The sequence below is a fragment of the Lethenteron reissneri genome, chromosome 55 (assembly GCF_015708825.2).
Source record: "Lethenteron reissneri isolate LAM-NWPU_2019-01 chromosome 55, ASM1570882v1, whole genome shotgun sequence".
In the NCBI taxonomy this organism is placed as follows: domain Eukaryota; kingdom Metazoa; phylum Chordata; class Hyperoartia; order Petromyzontiformes; family Petromyzontidae; genus Lethenteron; species Lethenteron reissneri.
Window position 1 is genome coordinate 3,953,449 of NC_083833.1, and position 19,547 is coordinate 3,972,995.

General features: G+C 44.2%; 1 protein-coding gene across 3 annotated transcripts in view; it reads left to right on the top strand.

Annotated features, from left to right (window-relative positions):
• LOC133356635 (leucine-rich repeats and immunoglobulin-like domains protein 3) overlaps window positions 1-19,547 on the top strand; it is a 74,073-nt gene that overhangs the window by 16,162 nt on the left and 38,364 nt on the right. For all 3 annotated transcript variants that reach the window (XM_061574257.1, XM_061574258.1, XM_061574259.1), the window contains 2 exons: window positions 8,090-8,161; window positions 11,843-11,917. In XM_061574257.1, coding sequence (XP_061430241.1) covers window positions 8,090-8,161; window positions 11,843-11,917 — 147 coding nt within the window. The remainder of the gene's footprint in view (window positions 1-8,089; window positions 8,162-11,842; window positions 11,918-19,547) is intronic.

The window sequence follows — 19,547 nt, forward strand, 5'->3', positions numbered from 1 at the left end:
TTAAGCTTTGTTTCGAGGAAAAAAACAAAGAAAATGTGAAAGTCACGGCCGCAGCACTCTTGTGTGAGCGATTCGCGTCAAATGAGAGAGGCGTCGCAATGATGTCACCATTGTGCTATAATGGAGGATCTGACCGTCGCTTGAAGGTTTTTTTTTGCAATTATAAATATTTAAAGTCGGTCATCAAACAAGATGGGTTTTTTTGTGTGTTGAATCTTCCTATATCCTCAGTCCAACAGTGCAATGGATATTTATTTATTTCAATATATTCAATTGCATCATAAATATTTTGTTGAGAATTATGACTCGGGAAAGCATGAGCACACCGGGGCTACGTAAATACCTTTGTATTAAACATTGCAAAGGATAGCACGAGACAAATTGGCGTAACTGTATTTAATGCAAAAGCCGCTTCAGTGTTGAAAAAGTTTCCGTGCTCAAATGAGCGGTTGCGCAGTGCTCATTTCTTAGCGGTTCTCAGTGAGTGATGGATGACATTTAACCATTTGAAAAGCACAGACCAATCTGGTCAGAGAACAACCGATGTTGTCTAGGAGTGGTCAATGTCTCGTGCTCATTTTGTCGATCCCAGAGGGGATGAACTTGGATAGGCTAGCGTTTACACTTGTCCTTCTCTTGTCGTGTCCCAGAGGATGTCCGCTGTGGAAGTTACGCGATGAAATCAGCTCGTGTACAGGTACTGCGTGGATTATTTCATCGCAGGATCATGAGAGATGGCAGCGGCTTTGGGGGAAGCCTTAATCCAGCAGTGAATTAACCATGACTGATTCTGATAATGATGATCTCGTCACTGGTCTCTCCCACTTTTCCAACTAAGCCATATTCCCTTTTTGGGAACCCAGCTGGAATCACAAAGCAGTGGCAAGGAAGCAGCAGAGAGATGCGTCCTGGATATTTACCCAGAGTGATAGGAGGAGCACGTAGATCGGGTTGCAAATGCATTGAAAGGTCACCCTAGCAGCATTGTTAAAAAAAGCGGGCTTGGGCTGGAAGGGATGAATGCCAGTGGACAGCACTTGTGACAGTGCTTGCCAGCATAGAGAACCTTGCCCCGAGAGGCTGACCGTTGGTGGAGATAGAGCGACGAGATATCGTGCAGAAGTGAGATGGATTCTTGCCATCACAGGATCACAAGGGACGGTGATGGAATGGACAGACGGTGGTAAAGGTTGACGTGAGCAGAGATGTTGGGCAGGAGTGAAATTGCTTCGAGTCGAAAGTCCCGAGTGTAGGGCTCGCCCAGCGGTCTGAAACCTGTGGCTCTGAATCCGCATGCGGTGGCTCTTTAAGGACTGCAGTGCGGCTTTTGAAATTGGAAACAAAATGGCTCTTGTTGTTTTGGTTGCCGACCCGTGGGGTAGCCAGATCGGTTTGGAAGGTGAGCGGCTAACTGAGGAGGAATCCATCGTGAGCGTTTTTTTTCTCACTGGGTGTTGCCTTCATGTCATGGAGATTTGAGTCGGGGCCAGTAGCCAGGTGTGGTTCAGTTGTCCCACCAACTGTGTTTAGCTTTGCTTTTAGCATTTGTTTGAGTTTGCACTCCGCTTCCCCTGCTGCTAAGGCAATTTCCTGCGATTTATTTGAACGGGATGATTTGAACTGCACACGCTAGCAGCAGACATTCGATGTAGGGTCTTGGCTCTGTGCGTGCGTGCGTGTGTGTTCGGATTTTTTTCCCGCAATTGATCCTCTGGATATTTAACGTGTTAAAAATAGCATTTTACAGTCCTTGGTGACGTACAGCCATATTAACTATTAACTGTTAATGCCAAGCAATTGGTGTGGTTAATGGACAGGCCTTTAGAGGTAGTGATTTTCTTATAAACGCTTTTTTATTGCCATTCATATTACCAGCAGCCACTAACATTTCATCTTTGATTTTAGCCTGCTTCATAAATAAGCCCGCAATGAATACTATTTCCATTGCACCACGACCATGAGGACGTTGTTAGAAGAGCTTGTACTGCTAATTAAAAACCAAGCCCAACTTGAGTGACCCAAACGAGTGTAAACAAACACGAGTGGGCTTTGTTATTTCTGTGATGTAGTTTTCCCAGCCTGTGCCAACACAGGGCTGTACTAGGGAACAGGCTCTTCGTCGGCTGCCTCTGAAAATTATCACCACACACTCCGACCTTAACTCTTAAAGAAGCGGTCCTTAAATTTTAGCTTAAAACTTTCGTGACTGCAGGAATTCATATTCTCTTGGTTCTTTCGGTAAAGTCACGTAGATAGAAAATAAAATAAAGAAAAGAAAAATAATAAATTGAAAATAATAAAAGCAAAAAACCCACGACGTTTCGATCGCAACACAGGCAGTCTTCGTAAGGACTCTTGAAGACTGCTTGTGTTGCGATTATTTGAAATTAATTATTTAAAAAAATAATTTAACATTTTATTATCTTTAATTTTGTTTTCTATCTATGTGACTTTACCGAAAGAACCAAGAATAAGTGGTCCTTAACGCGTAGGTCACCCTCCTCCCTTGGGGTGGCGGGGAGGGGCAGTTCAGACTATGGCTTGGTTACCGTGCAGGATAAATTTTGAACGTACTCGGGGCAACATCAGTCAGTGCCACGTTGCGTCAAAATAAGGACACTATTACACAACCTGAAACAAATACCTTGTTAACGCCTCGTTGACAAGAAGCGTGGACATGTGATCTCTATTGTATTGTGGCCTAGTATAACCTGGGGGGGGCGGGGGTTCATGAGGACCAATGTTTTTAACTGGGGGGCTACCATACCAAGTGGTTAAAAATGTGTGCCTACAAGCTTTCACACAAGGCAATATTGATTGGTAATTGAGCTGTTAAGAAGTTGCTCTTTCTGTTGTTGAGTTGTAAGCAAGTAAGGCTTCATTGAGCAACGCTGAAGTATTTTATTGCGTCCAATGTCGGGAAATTCCAGGATTAGCTTGATCTTCAGCTTACCAATGCGATGGTCATGTTTTGTAAATTGTGTAATCGACGCACATGACCAAGCTGATATATCTGCATAATTGGCTTTGCGAGTGTTGATAATAACGTGCTTTAAAATGTTCCTGCATACACACAACACCTTGACAGTTTCACTCTTCGTAAGAGCATGGCAACTCGTGAACTTTAAGTTGTTGACAGCTCAGGAACTGCGTGCGGATTGCGGGTGAACTGCCGAGACCTCAACGTCGGCGATCCAATCAACGGCTTATTGTCCATCTCCCCCAGCCCTTGTCACCTGACCACCACCGCCAAGGCACAGCGAAAGTCAGGGCATTCGTTGTGCCGCGTTTAAATGGCGGGTGGGCTGGCCTACGCCGCGTGGAGGTTAGCGGGATCGCCTCCCCTCGGGTCGAAACCCAATCCGGGGCGCAGAGATGCAGTTGCGTGCCCATCGCTGCAGCGCTCACAAAGCGTGCGGTTGTTGAGCCCCAATGTCCGGTTTCGCTCGCCAACTTCAAAGATTCCGCGGCGGCTCCCCCCCTCCCCCACCCCCTTTTTGCGGGATCGATACCCGTGCTTCGTTGCTCACCTGTGTCGTGCCGCTTGACCAAATCGATGGCTCGCTCGTCAATCCATTGGCGCTGTTGCGCTAAGAAGGCTTAGTTGGAGCCTTTGTTGTAAAGAAAACATGCGTGGTCTGAAGACGACTTCATTTGAAATATTTAGGGTTTGAGTCTTTTTTTTTCCGGTTTGCTTTCATGATCCCTCCGAATTGTCAGACTTGGCTGAAACAGAGCCGGTGTTCCCTATGGCATCTCGGTGGACATTTGAACATATCCCCATGCCTGATCTATGACCAATGCATACTGAAGCGTTTGCTTGCGATGTACGTCGGAGAGAAATTAATCGGGCCAATCTCAGAACCATTTGTGATGTCACGAGGTGACTGTACCTTTCTTCACCCACCTGACCATGTTTGTAACAAGAGAGAAGAGGCCATTAAGGTTAATGCAATGAATGCCAATGCAACTTGCCATCCCATGGTAACAAAGGCAACACTCGTCCTGGAAAATTCTGCTCTCAGTTTCATCCACCACCTCCTTTAGGCGTCCCCTTGTTTTTGCTGACCTCTCGGTTGCCACTGCAGGTTCCTGTCCTTATCCATCTCCATGGCTTACAACTGCCTTTTCCTCACATTAAATCAACATGGCAAGATATCACGCATGATGTTGACTACAATGTATCTCAGTCTCACCTAAACTATGGTTTCATTAAAGAGTATTTGTTAAGGCACGGCTTCCCAACCATTGCCCAATCTGTCTGTCGTCACCTAGATTTCTGCCTGGCAAATGGGCCCACCTTTCTGGGGTCGGACACTAGGGTGTACTTGGGGCGAAGGAAGAGTGAAAATGCGAAGAGGGAAGGGGTGGGGGGGGTGAGCGAGGGACAACTCTGGGACTCAAGTCCGCCCACTCGGAATGGTTTTGGCACAGGCCTGGATCTGGCGCACTTAAAACTTTTTGTAGAAACATGGGAATAGTGTATTTCTTTCTGTTTAAAACATTTATTTGTAAGGGCATTTTTATTGGTGGAGGGTTGGCGCATTTGAAAACAGGGTTGCCCCAGTTATATCATTGCAAGCTGCTCTGGCTCAGTGACCTTGTAAGGAGAGCCCCCGAAGACAGTAGTTTAAAAAAACTGCTGAGCGGCATTGTTTTTTTTGTGTGTGCGGCTCTCGGATTGCGTTGTAGGCAGAACAAAGACTTGGGGAAGTTAACTTGTGCTGAACTTGCAAAGCTTTTGTCGTGACCTTTGAAAAGCGAGCAACAGGCTGTAATTAATTAGGATTGCAGTGGCGTTATTGAGATTGCTCATTCTTATGGAGGAGATTGCTCGAGTGTTTTCAGTTTGAGGCCGCTTGGCACTGTTAAAACACAGCCTGGCGGCTTTATACAGTGAAGCGCTGCAGTTACCGATTATTGAAATAAATCAATTAATCTATTTATCGGTATTGCACCATTTAATGTAATAAAAAAATTGCGTGCAATTTTCACATAATTTACTTAAATTAGCAGCTTCCACACACAAGGCTTAAGTAGATATACACCGTTATTGACGATATCCTCCTTGCAATCTCTTTTCACTGTCTTGCTGGCCCAATTGATTGACCGATTATTTAAAGACATTTCAATAATTTATTGCAACGTATTAGCCGGTTTAACACGATCGGCACCAATGTAGTGTTCGAACGTCTGTGAACGTATTTTGTTTTTGTACAGTGAAATCACATGACAAAGTTTCGGGGCAACCTTCATTATTATGGTTTTCCAGCTTGTTGCACTCGAGAGCTTGCTGATGCATGAGCTTTGTCTTAAAGGTTTTGCATACGGACCCGGTTCCTGTGGTGTGTGGGCCATTGCTGGCCGAGGATTCATGGGATAGATTTTCTGCACTGCCATTCCCATTGCCCACATTCACACGCGTTCTGTCGGTCAGTCCCCACTGATGCATAATGCACTTCAAATAGACCGCAAGAGCCGGGCTGACTTCTAATCTGGCAGGGTTGTTGGGGGCCTTTTCTGGTTGGTTGACATCGTGAGAGAAACGAGCCCTGCGGTTTCCACAGTGCTTCGCAGCAATTGCCAGCTTGCAAATTGTTCACGGCTACCCGAGAGCTTTTCCGTACTAAAAAACTGCAATCGATGGTTAACTTTGATAACGCCGGCAGCGGCAAAGAAATCGTGGAAGCTGTGTCCCGGGCTGCTCAGGAATGAATGAACTCATTCGTTTGTCTTAGCTCCGGCTGTGGCTCCTACGTACGTAGGGGGAATTTGGCGAAGATGGATTTGTGCAAGTGTGCTCTGCCACCTGCATAAACAGACGCCTGGTCGCCAGCCAAGAATTGACCAGCGCGGGTTGCATTCTGTACGTAGTTATATGCTACCGCTAAACATGGCAATATTTTTTTTTCGTACGCCCTTTCTGTTGTGCAGTAAAGAAATAACAGTGGAGGGTATTTGGCCCGTCGAACCGCGTTTGAGCTACTACAATTATCCATCTCTTGTATAGCAAGTCATGAATCTCAATGAGTTTTCAGCTGGCTAAATAAAGGGCAATGAATTAAACCTTATTTTTAACGATAACCGTATCCCTTATAGTATATATCGACTGGACTTGCTCGAACTGTATCATTACTCTAATTTACAGCCAATAGTCAGTGGTCTTAAGTGGTTTCCCATTCCAATGGACACTGAGCGGTCCAATGTCTCTCCTGAGCTCCTGCTAGAGAATTTACATTTCTACAATGGGGACGATGAGTCACTATTGGACAACTGTTGCTTTCTCGCAAAGAGGTGGCACTCAACCTTTCCTCTTCCTGGCAGTAACCTTGTCCTCAGTGTAGTCATAACCGAACCGTAAACTCGTCTGTACGTTTGGCATTGGTTAATGGAAGCTTCATTTCACTCTTTGGAATAGATGCGCTTCACATATGGCGCCCCACCTTGTTTTTTCCATGTCAGAGCTATTGTCTCCACGTGGCTTTGCAATCTATCTCGTGGGCCCACATGCACTCCGCGTTTATCTTGTGTAGTCGTTTATGCGCCGAGATAAATATACGGTACTGGCTGTGAGGGTAACTTACTCACCTTAAGAAGAACACAAAGCTGTCGGTGTTTAGATAGGTACCAAAGTGCAGTCCTTTATCGGGCACAACATTTACAAGCACCTTTGTGCTTCTGCTCATTGTATTGGTTCAAGTTATAACTGCAAGGTCTGTGTCCAGAAGGGTGTGAATGTAGCTAGTGTTTGCAGAAGTGTGGGGGGGGGGGGTTTAAAAGGGTATTCTGCTATTGAGAGAAGTGCTGTGGTTTGCCAATAAAGATTACACAGTGGAAGGAAGTCGTTGATGCTATCTGCTGGCTGCTGAAAAAAAACCTTAATTGCTTGACTCTGAGATTTTTTTTTGCTTGAGTTGGACTTTATTTTATTTTGTTATCCTGTTTGCTTTATACTTTGACGCACGCCTGCCACGGGACGCCCAATCCCCAATTGGGAATTGGCTGTCACAGACAAAGTTTGGCCAAGGAAGTTTTTTGTTTTCTGACTTGGGGAAAACACTGCGAGCACAACCCAATGTTTATGCCTGTGCAAAAAAACAACTAATCAGACCCTTACTTATTGTTGGCATTCCAGAAAGTGCATTTTGACCCACTTATTAATAGCACCGCTTGGTTATTTGAAAACACAATCCTCAGCTGTGAAACAAGCTGTGTTCAGTTTTAATATTGAACATCGAGTTATTGTTCCTTATAGTTTAGTCAGGTCTGTCTTGCACTAGGGATTGCATCTCCTGGTGGGGCGAGGGTGGGGGATGAGCACCTCACACCTGGTTCTGTAGGAACTAAAAGTTGCACTGAAATAACATTTTTGAAGGGACTGCCTACATCTGTAGCCAGAAATACCACATCCCGAATTATCATTGCCGTACAATGGAAATATCTGTATACGTGGTTTCAGGCGATGGTCTCTTCGTCAGAGTTGTTCTACTGTAGGACCACCGTTCTCCACCTGTTGTCTAATTAATTTAATGGACGCGATGGCAGTACCGCGATGAGTTTGATTCTAACTGGGGAAGCTGCGAGTGTGGTTCCTTCGTGACTGTGTGGGTTTTCTCTGAGTAACTCGGAGTCATCACATATTGCTCTTTAATGGGATTTTGCCCAACATCTTAAATGCAGGACTCTCCTGAAAAATAATATTTGGACTTTGTTAAGCTCTCCTGGGTAAATGAAGGGCCTTGTTTTTTTCGTCGTAAGTTATTGTTACCCACTTCCAAAAACACTTGATTGTGCTCTGCCTATTGAATGAGCCTTGTTTAAATAAATCATTAAACTTTCGGTAGCTGTTTACAGTAGCATTTAAATGTAATTTACCGTTTCAAATGCGCCCAAAGTGCGTTATTGTTTAGGTCAGCGTAATTTATTTACATTTAAATTGGGAAAATAAACAAGCGGTGGTGTGCCAGCAATAATGGTAAGCGGGCTGTGCACCGCTAACAGTTTTAAACAAAAAAGCGTCAAAATGTAATGTTTTATTTGTTTGACATGATCGCGCTAACTGTAATGTATATTGATTTTTCTCTTGCAGGGACTTGAGTTACAACCAGCTAACGACCGTAAATCCCGAAGCTTTGGATGGCCTCGTAAACCTACACGAAGTGTACGTATCGATCGTGCTTCAATATATCAGTCATGATTTATGCATGGAGATTCGCGCGCGCGCGTTAGAGCCATCCAATCACGGGTCTATATCGGGCACTTGAAACACGACGACTGTTGGGGGAAGCAGCAGCAGCAGGAGGTCATGGGTTCGATCCCGACCCTGACGCCTGCTGTATATTTGGAGTTTGCGTGTGTGTCTCTCTCTCTCGCTCCTCGTGATCGTGTGGATTTTTGTCCGGGTCCTCTGGTTTTTCCCTCCACATTTAGAATCGACGTGCGTTTAGAGTATTTGGCCTGTAACGATACACCCCCACCTCTCCAACCCTTACGATTCGATGAATTGTCATGATCAGTCACAATTCGATTAAACAATTTGGTCGTTTTGTTTGTACTGGTTTTTGGTATTTTCTGATTTGTACTTTTCACTTTCAAATAGCCTGAATGTAACATTTGCATTCATTTGTTTAATCCATAATAAGCGATTATTATGTTTACAGGTTAATGAATTTTGAGTCTTGTGAACGTAATATTTCTGTTTAGATTACTTGACTGCTATAAATTTTCACGTGATGATAAGCCACTTCGTTAAGCTATCATTTGTGGCCACGTCACTATACAGCTCGGTGGACCTTACCGAGTTAAATAAAAATAAATAGTTTAGTTTTAGCTACAGCCTATTAGCGTGGGTCGCGACGTACACACGGTTTGTCCGCCCGTCTGCCTCCGTCCCGTTGTTGCCTTGAGCAGCAGCAGAGCATTCAGAATTGATTCACTCGTGCACGCCGATGCTCCCATGTGGTCGCTTAGCCAATCGGCGCCCACCTTTATGGAATGGACGGATCGCGCAAATGGGGTGACGAATCGGCATTGCTCCTATTGAGCGACTGTTCCTGCCACTTGCCCTCTGCCTCCTCTTGTGCCTTCAAACATCGACCCGGCCAACGTGTGTGTGTGTGTGTGCGCGACACACAGCTCCCCGAGCGTGCAGCTCGTCAAATGATTTTCCACTTTGGCGGGAAGAATTGTCGCTCGATCGATGGCGGTGTTAGTCAACGCATCGTTACATGGTTACAGTGAACCCGCGCGGGAGTATCACGTTAAGTCTTGATGCCGTACAGTGTTACACCAGACAGGTGCCACGGTGGCGATGTTAACTAACTACCTCGCCTGGTATACAGGATGTCGTGGGTTCGTTCCCATCCCTGACGCCTACTGCTGTATATTTGAAGTTCGCATTTTCTCCCCGTGGTCACTTACATTTTTCTCAGGTTCCTCCGGTTTTCCCTCCACAAATAGAATCAACGTGCGTTTATAGTTGTTTGGTTGTTATACATTTTTTCACATGATAAGCCACTTCGTTGGGCTCTGATTTGTGGCCAGGTGGCTTCTGATAAAAAGATATATAGCTCCGTGGACCTTACCTGGTGAAATTAAAATCGTTAAGTTTAGTTGAGGTGGCGTGGGGGTAAAGCGAGTGGCTCGCAATTGGAATGTTGCAAATTCAAATCCTGGTTGGGGGTTGACTCAACTCACCATCCTTCTGGGCTCGATACGATGCATACCGATGTGTGGGGGCTCGCCCCTGCCATAAAAATGTGGAATTTGCACCAGTGGCTCAGGGCTGGTAACAGGAGATGAGCACCATGCCTCAATGCCCCGTTTGAACAAGGAATCGCTCTGACTTTACAATTGATGCCCATGCCAAGCTTTTACCCCAAAGAGCGAAAGTTGTACACGCTCTGAAGAGAAATCACCAGAAAAAAAATCAAACCACAAAGGCTTTGTGACCACTTTGGATGCAATTTAAATTGAACGCAGTTGCTCAATGCGCGTGGCATTCCAAGGTTGTATAGCTTTCAGATTTCGACAAAAATACATTCCCAGTATCATTGTGTAGTCGATCCAGAAGTCGTTCAGTCAATGCACACGTACGATCGTGGAAACCACAGTTGAATATGGATCGGCATGTAGAGCCATTTGTCAATCCTCCACTGCTGCATGCTGCAATGAGGATCTTCCCATGCCATGCGGGTCGTGGTGGTTATATGATTGTACGTCACCATGCTAGGCATTGTGGATTGGTGAAGATAGGGAACATAGACGCGGGAGTGTAAAGTGCAGTTCCATCATTCGATATTGTTGCACTACTTGCTGCTGAACCACCACATAGCGCCGCAGCCCGTAACACCTCTGCTATGTACTGGTGGTCACCCATCCGAGCAACAACCCAGGTCGAAATCTGCTCGGCTTCCAAAATCTCATGAGATGGGGGGGTGCATTCGGGTGATTTGGTCATAGGCGCTGCATATGTGTTGTATGCATGTGAAAACCAGCTTGAAGCCCATTGAGATTCGTGCACTGTAGCGCGCATCGACCATCCATTCATAATCGGCAGCGGTGAAACGCAACGGCGCCGTGCTCCCATTTTGACTTCAAGCCAGCGGGGAGGAGTTTGAATGGGGCCCAAGCAGACGGGGCAGGAAGGGGAAGGAGGGGAAAGGCAGCCGGGGGGAAAGGGGGCGTTCATTTGAGCATGGTAACCCCCCCTTCCCCCCCCCCACTGGCTCTCGTGAGACAGGCGGGACAGCTGTGTGAATGCTAAGTGAGGGGGCCCACGGTGGGTGGTGTGTGAGCCTGCAGAGAGGAGAGAGCGGAATCGGGAGCCCCGAAGCCCTTGCTCTGCTCAGTGGGTTTGCGTCGCTTGCCTCCGTACTGCCGCAGCGTTCGCGTAGTAAATAATAAGCGTGTAACGATACACTCATTCCTCCAACCCTTGCGATTCGATGATCAGAGTCACGATTCAACAATGTGGTCGTTTTGTTTGTACTGGTTTTTGGTATTTTCTGCCTTGCACTTTTATCGTTCAACTAGCCTGAATGTCACGTTTGCATTCACTTGCATGGAATTTTCATAAGCCATAATAAGCGATTATCACGTTTACAGGTTAATGAGTTTTGAGTGTTGTGAATGTAAGATTTCAGTTTAGAGTATTTGGCTGCGATAAATTTCCACGTGATAAGCCACTTTGTTGAGCTGTCATTTGTGTCCAAGGTCGCTTCTCAAAGAGCTATGTAGCTCAGTGGGCCTTACCTGGTAAAATAAAAAATAGTTTAGTTTTAGCTTAAATCCAAAAAGTTAAGTAAACGTGACATTTCGATTATTATTAAAACAAAAATGTGAATTTTCCCAAAAAATATATATTATTGTGAAATGTAACCTTGGCAAACAATGTGCATACCGATTTGATCTTCAACCAATGAACAGTGTTGTGTTTTAGAGTAATGTATTATATGCATTTGACATTGGTCATGCGCTCCGCTTGATACTTACAATGTGATCGGTTTTAATTAGACCATGCTCTATTCATGAATGGCTGAAATGTTTTCTTTCTCAATCCTTACCCACACACATGCACACACATGTTTTTTATATATATACACACATATACTGGCTTTCTAGATATAACAACGCTCATTTGGTAAACACCACAGTGGTTTATTATTGCAGCTGAACATTCAATTGCTAGTCAGTTGCCAGGTTCCATAATTACTGTTGGTGCTCACTTGCAAAACAAAACGCAGCGCTTTAATTGCATTAATATTTGATCTTGAGGTTTTTCTGTCGTTGCCGGAGCACAAACTTACGGCTAAATGTGCCTTGTTGAAATTGTCCATTGCAGGAAGTTGAATCACAACCATCTCTTGGAAGTGCCCGACCTCGGAAGTGCAACAGGCAGCGTCACCACGCTCTCGCTGTAAGTGAATGCTTCTCCATCATTAGACCTCCTTTGCCGGTACCAAAATATAATAATAGGGGTTTTCCCCTTTTTTCTGGCAACAAAACTGAAACCTTTTTACGAGGATTCATGTCTGCATTAACCACAATACTTGCAGTCAAAATGCAAACAAAAGACATACTATGATAATATATGCATTGTCCTTGAAACTGATTGGTCCGCCTTTTGGCGTCCTCTGGTCGAGCACCAATTGGGTCGAGGCTCAAAAGAAAGCCGTGCCTTGGTGTGGACCAATCAGTTGCAAGGACAATGCATATATTATCATAGTGTGTTTTTTGTTTGAATTTTGACTGCACATATTGTGGTTAATGCAGACATGAATCCTTGTAAAAAGGTTTCAGTTTTGTTGCCAGAAAAAAGGGGGAAAACCCTATTATTATTATTATTGCGTGCGTCTCGTTTAACATATTGTTGCGTCTAAATTGCTCGTCTTGTGCATCACACATACACGTGGCATTGAAGTGTTGCTACTTCAGTGAACCTGTGCAGTAATTCACTTGGTTAGGTGAATGCCAAACTGAATATTTAAATGTCTGTAAATTAAATAAACATACACCACCATGAAATAAAGTGCTATTGGTCTAGCAACCTTAATTTCACCGACATTTAAGCAAGCAAGACTCTAGAGGTGTTGACTTTGATCTTGTTCAATGCCTGCAGTTCGAGACAAACAGCCTCTATGAACATATTAATTGCGGTCCAGCAAAATTGTACAATTATGGAACTAATTAAACACTTTATAAAATGTTTTCATTAGAAAATATACATCATATTACCCTGAACCAATGTAAGTAGATACAAAAAAACACTTATGCTACTCCGAACCTTATGCAACAACACTCGTGTGGAATGAATTCATGTAACTAATACCGGTTTCGAGAGGATAAGACTGGCAAAAAAAAACCTTCCACCTGCACATCGAGTACCTTAATAGTTTATTTTAGTTCTGTCTGCAATTTCCAGGACGTGTCTTTGTGGTGAAACAGGTTTGCGATGATCTTTACGTCTGTTTATTGGATATCCATGCAAGCCTGTAATTTAGAGATTTGGAGTCGGCAGGCCTGTGGTTATGTAATGTCAACGGATGAAATGGATATGATCCTCCCGTGCTGTGAAAATGGGCTGCCTGAATGAATTACAAATTGAGCCCCCCCCCCCCCCTTTTCACTCCGCAAAACAGGTAATGGCAAGGTGCTGCTGATGTTGTTAAACATGTCAGCGTGCCGAACACACATATAATTAACGGAAGCTACAACTCCACATTAACAAGCATTATCTATGCCAGGGTTTTTTTTACTTGCTCGGCTGTCTTGCTAAGGAGTCTTGTCGGGGGGTCATTTGAGTTTCGTCAGACACATTAGCAATGAAAACATTTTTTTTATTTTACCAGGTAAGGCCCATTGAGCTATATAGCTCTCTTTTAGAAGTGACCTGGCCACAAATGATAGCTCAACGAAGTGGCTTATCAAGTGGAAATGTATAGCAGCCAAATACTCTAAATGCATGTTTCTAAATGTTGAGGGAAAAACAGGAGGACCCGGAAAAAAGATCCATGCGATCACGGAGGAGAAATACCAACTCCCAATATACAGGCATCCGGGTCGGATCAAATCCACCACCTCCGCCATACCAGGCGAGGTAGTTAAGATCTCGCCACTATGGTGCCCCTGTATTAAGCCATGTTGGTGGGGAGGGGGTATATACAGTTTTAGGTTCAGAAAAACTCTGGTGCTGTGCTTGGAGCTGGCTCGTGTGGGGGGAGCTCAAATTGCCGCTGGGGGACAACCCAGACTATCGTTTGTCTGGTGTCGATCAAAGTTATAGCAGTTTGACACGTAGACTTTCGTGGCCAATATTATTCATTTATAAAGATTTTTGGGTGAGATCGTTTATGTGTAAATGTGTCGTTAATCCGCCACCACCCGACACAGCTAACCGGTAAGGTTTATCACGTAAACCTTACTACTTAATGGACGCGCACTCATGATATGCGCGGAGAGACACTCTGAGATTAAATTGACTTGACACGATCGGTGAAGAACGGTGTTTGTGTTTGAGTGTGAAAAAGCATACATAAACCTTTTTATTAAGTGTTCCTGCAAATCAGAAACATGAAAGGGCTTCTGGGGAACAGTATGTTCTCGTATTTGCTAACTTAGGATAACATTGGAAGCTGTAAACATTGTTTAATAGGACCCGGTGGATGTATGGTTTACAGCCTAGGAAAGGGGGGAGGGCCTTCATGCAGTTTGGCCTGAGCAGGGGCTGCAGGGTGTCCGATAACAGTCCAGTGGAATCATTGTCTACATTTGGTTATTTACCAGGCCTATAGCCACTATATACCTTTGCAAAGAGTTTGTTCTTGGAACTTTAAAAGGGGGACGAACCGCTGTGTTCTTAGCAAGCATTTTACGAGGTACGTCTGAATATCCTACATTGCTGCACGGTGAATAGTTTATTGGGATTATAAAGATTTACATGGAGTGCAAGTTGGCAGTAAAAGTAGGACATCTGGGTGGCAGTTAAGGGTGGATTTTTGCAGCTGATGTCTAGATTAATTCCCACAAATTAAAAATACTTTTTTCAGCTAAGAGACCCCACTCTTTTTTGAAAATAAGTAAATGTTGCCAACGTTGATGAAATAGCCACTGCTTGTTGCCTAGTTCTAGATGTTCCAAAGTCAACACATTTTTGTAAATGGATATCCCTTCTGTAGATTTCAACTAATTCAAGTGAATTCCAAAAGTGGATGGTCACACACGGCCCAACTGTGCCAAGTTTTGGGCAGCTTGTGTGCCGAGAAATTTGAGTTTTCAGACACGGCAAGAATGTTTTAAGCAAGGTGTTTCAGAATCTTGAAAAATGAATTTACAGTATTTGGCAGAGCGTGCAAAATTTATTTCAGTTTTAGCACTCGCAGCATTGCATCTGCTACAGATTAATCAGTGTCGGCAAGGAGCATGGGCCTCCGCGATGAAGCAGCTGCGTGTGTTTTGAAGTTTGACGTGCGGTAACTGGCCTTTGAGAGCTTCCCTTAACCCTCATTAATTGGCCCCGATTGTGAAACATGTGGACCTGACAATTAACACTGAAAGAAACTAGCATTCCTTTTCCTAAATTCTGACATTGCAGTTCCGTCGCAGGCCACAACCTTATTTGTACATGTGTAGTATTCCATTTGTTATATTGTATTGTCCTGTGCCATGTTACACCCGATCATTGGCATTCGAACTGCACTACCCCCAGATCTTGAAAAAAAATTGTCTTGATGGCCTCGCACCTGATTTGGAATGAAGCCTTTCATTAAATACCAAAATCAGTTCACCTTAATGCTGAAGCAGAACATAAAAACTGTGGTTGAGTATTTCCAAAGAGAATGACATTGATAAATAACATGGTCACTGATAAGGGGCGTTCAACTCTTGCAGACTGTTGCATTGTATGAATGGTTGAGTGTTAGGTTTTCCAATGACAACAAAACCCTCTGTTCTGACACCAGTGTATCAGTTTTCTACTTCCCGATTGTCGGCATTGCTGCATTCGGGCAATAGAAAACTGATGGCTCAATCGTGTTTTTTTTTAAGATTAACTTTTCTCAGTTCAGCATCTTATACCACTGAATCAGAGCATGTGTTTTGTTCTCCAGCACAACGGATGCTGAGCCCAAGGTCCAAACTGTATTCTCGCATAGGCCAAAGAACTCGCAGTGCTGTTGTGTGTGCCAGTCGTGGCATTTGAATGCACTTTGCACCGTAAAAAAAACCAACAGGAGTCTGTAAAACTAAAAGCACGTAGCCCAAATGCCACGGGACTCGGAGTTTTCTCACCTAATGGCATTCAATAAAGTATTTAGTAGAGTGACAAAGTTGCAGGTGCCGAGCAAATTTTTTGTTAAAAGATGGAAACACGTTTGTGAGTTGCACAACAAGACAAAAAAAAACAACAAAAATAAACAAGAAATTTGAACAAACAGCAACATTTGGATCTTGTTAAATTATGTACGGTTGTGTGTGTGTGTTCTCGGGACGGCTTAAGTGTGAAAATATTTACAGTGTGGTGGTGTGACAGCTGGTTACAATCACTCCCATGGAACATATGCGGTTGATTGTTTTAAATAGGAAAAGACTACTGCTCTGAAGTTTGCTTTATTGTTAATACAGATACATATTATTTCCTACCAGGTAAGAGAGCTCGCCTATCAAGCAGTTTATTTTTACACACTTTTACTGAACTTGCCGTGTTGTCTGTCTATATTCTTTGGAATCTTTGACGCTGAATATCTTCGGATCTACGAAGCCTAGCGAGCTTAAATTTTCAGCACAGACTCGCATCGCGTGCCAATTCAAGATTTCATTTTTTTTAAATCGGTCCAGGTCCCGGCCATGGTGGTCCTATTCGTGGTTTTGACTAAATTTTACTAATTAATAATCGTACATTTTACCTCCCCCTTGTTGAAATTGCGAATGGTCGTGCGCACCTACGACGGCAAACGTCTGCTCCAATCACAGCGCCTGTTGCTGGCCAGCCTATGACCAATGAAAGGGGCGTTGCGCCGGAGCAGCCACTGTGCTGCCGTCTTCCTTAGCGCGAGAACAACAAGTACACACAACACTATTAGGTAATTATTGATTTGAAGCTTTCGTGACTGCAAGGATTCATATTGTTAGGTTTTTTCGGTAAAGTCACGTAGGTAAAAAATTAAAATTAATAAAAATTAAATAAAAATCACGACGTTTCGGAGGCAACACAAGCTTCCGTCTTCAGGTGGAACGGTACCACCTGTGTTGTCTCCGAAACGTGGTGATTTTTATTTTATTTTTATTTAACTTTTATTGATTTTAATTTTTTGCCTATGTGACTATACCGAAAAAACCTAACTATTAGGTAACTTAAAAAACCTAGATTTTCAATGCCCACACACACACTTTTATTTGCACTCACAAGTAGAAAGTGAATTATTTTGACCCCAGAATTAATCAAATTTGATGTGCTCAATTAAAGTGGGTGGCTTCCTTTTGATATGTTTAACTTTATTTTCCCAGAGATTGCATTGCAAATGACTAGATGATTAATTTTTTTTTACACTTATGATGATCGACAAATAGAGGGATACAGAAAACGGATACCTTTAAAAAATTGTGTTTTCTCTGACAAGAACACCACGAGTTATTTGGCATGATGCATCATTTAAATTAATGGCAACCAGTGGCTCTCGATTAAGGTAATGCTAACATGGGCAGCTAGAGATGGTGCAAGCACAAAGGGATAACCCAAGAATAGATGGAACAAAGGAATCAAGGCTCTCATGCAGAATTACAAAGCGGCTGAAAAAGACCTTACATGGCAATTGGTTACTTTATAGAGCTATATTGCAAGAAGCAGATGACGACGATGGTGGCAAGGATGAGAACGCAGTGAATTTCCATATACCACTGGGTTTAATACAGGCCAGGGCTAATGTATTTACCCCAAGAGAGGGGCCCTAATTCCCACCTGAGTAAACATCACCCACATCAATACTGTCACTGTGCCTGCAGTTGGAGCAGATTTCACAAAGCCGCTTTGAGAGAGAGCGCGAGAGCGAGCAAGCCAGGGGAGATGTGGTCGGTTTGTGCAAGTGTCTTTGTGTTTGTCTAGGTGCGTGTGTGTCCGCGTGTGCGGTAGTGTAGCGGTTTGCGTGCTGCGCTACGAACCCAGCCAACCGGTCCTGGGCCTCCCCTAGGTCGACTCGGCCTCGAATGAGTACCTGGTGCGGTGTGTAAAAATATCGCCACTGAGGAGGCAAAGGCGGCTGGGCTTGGTGTTGGCCACCCCTCGTGCTGGCCTTCATTGGTGCTCGCTAACAGCACTTGCCCCAACAGTCGGTTAAGCCTATATGGGACATCTTTGTCTTTATGTGTTCATCCGCTCGTGTGCATCAGCATTTGCATTCTTGCTGTGCAGTCTGCGCACATGCATGCAAGCATTCTATCCTCTCGTGTGCCTTATATCCCCATTTGGACGACAGAGACTGGTATGCATTGCAGATGGTCCGCACTGACTTAGTATGGCTGGAGGCCAAAGCATTTGATGTGCGCATTCTGCAAACGAATGCCAGTGCAAAGGATCCGCTACCTGCCTGAAATAAGGCAGGCTTCTAGAGTTTCATTATGCAGAGCTCTGCTCGGGTCCTATTTAATGTTAATGAGACAGGCCTTGGCGTGATCCCCATTAGTCCGGCGACCAATGGGAAGACCTGAGGCTAAATGGCGGCATACTGTTTGGGCATCTCTTGGAGTTGGCCACGTAATGTGTGGCAGCTGTGGGATGTGGCGAAAATAAGAAGGCATTGCCGAGGTGTGATGGCATCGTTGGCTTCGTCCATGATGACAATCCTGGTCTTGCCTTAATCGACACATACCATATTCTCCGGATTGTAAGACCCACATCTTTGGCCATGTGGCAATACAAAAATAAATAAAACGTTATGAGGTCATAGTCAACCGACTACCGGATTGTATGATACGCCCCCAACTTTTGCTTTAAAATACGAGGCGGGGCGCAGGGGAAATTGCTTCTGAATCCAGAGTGTATGGTAACAAAACTTCAGAATCATTTGAAACAGTGAGAGGGCACACATCTTATAAAAAACACACAAGATCCAGGTCCGATTTATCACAGTACTTAAAATTTGTGATCTGATCCCATCTGTGAAGGATGTGATCCCTGACATGCAATACCCCGGCGTCTACAAACTAAGCTGTGTCTGCGGCAGTAGTTACATTGGGAGAAACTAAGCGACATGTCTCGGACCGTGTTCTTGAACCAAAGGCAGATCTGAAACACGCTAGGACCAATACCTCGGCCGTGGCTGATCATTGTTTTAATGCGGTGGGCTCACACGAAATTGATTTCTCGAAGACGAAGGTACTTTGCAAACCCACTAGCTATCAACAAAGATTTGTTCATGAAGCCATCCATATATACAGACACAGACACAATTTCAACCGAGAAGATGGGTACAAATTTAGCAATCATTAAAAGGACGTTATCAACCTGTTTAAAGCACAACTGGCTGTGATGTTCCCATCCTGCCACCTTCTGATGTTAGTCACTATTTTCGGCTCTCAGATTTTACATTAACAGGTAAAATTTCTCACACCAACACAGCCACCTTGATGCGCCGTACCTTGACGTGGCGGCGGCTCTGCGATCTTACATTAACATGCTAATCTCTCACATTAACATGCTAATCTCTCACATTAACATGCTAATCTCTCACATTAACATAGCCACCTCGGCGTGCTCGCCGTGGAGGCCGCTCACCGATCTTACATGAACATGCTCATTTTTACCTGGCAGCCCTTTAATTGGTGGAAACCCACCGCCAATCGCGGTCGCTGCCCATCACTTACATTAACTCTAGCTGCCCCACCCATGCTGCTGACATTTGGGCTATGCCCATTTTAAACCTTTATAAACAATTTGCCTTTAGAAGCTAACCCCCTTTTCGTGATGACGACAGCTTGTGTTGCGATCGAAACGTCGTCGTTTTTTGTTATTTTCTTTGAACCTATCTCCGTTACTTTACCGAAAGACCCAAAGAATA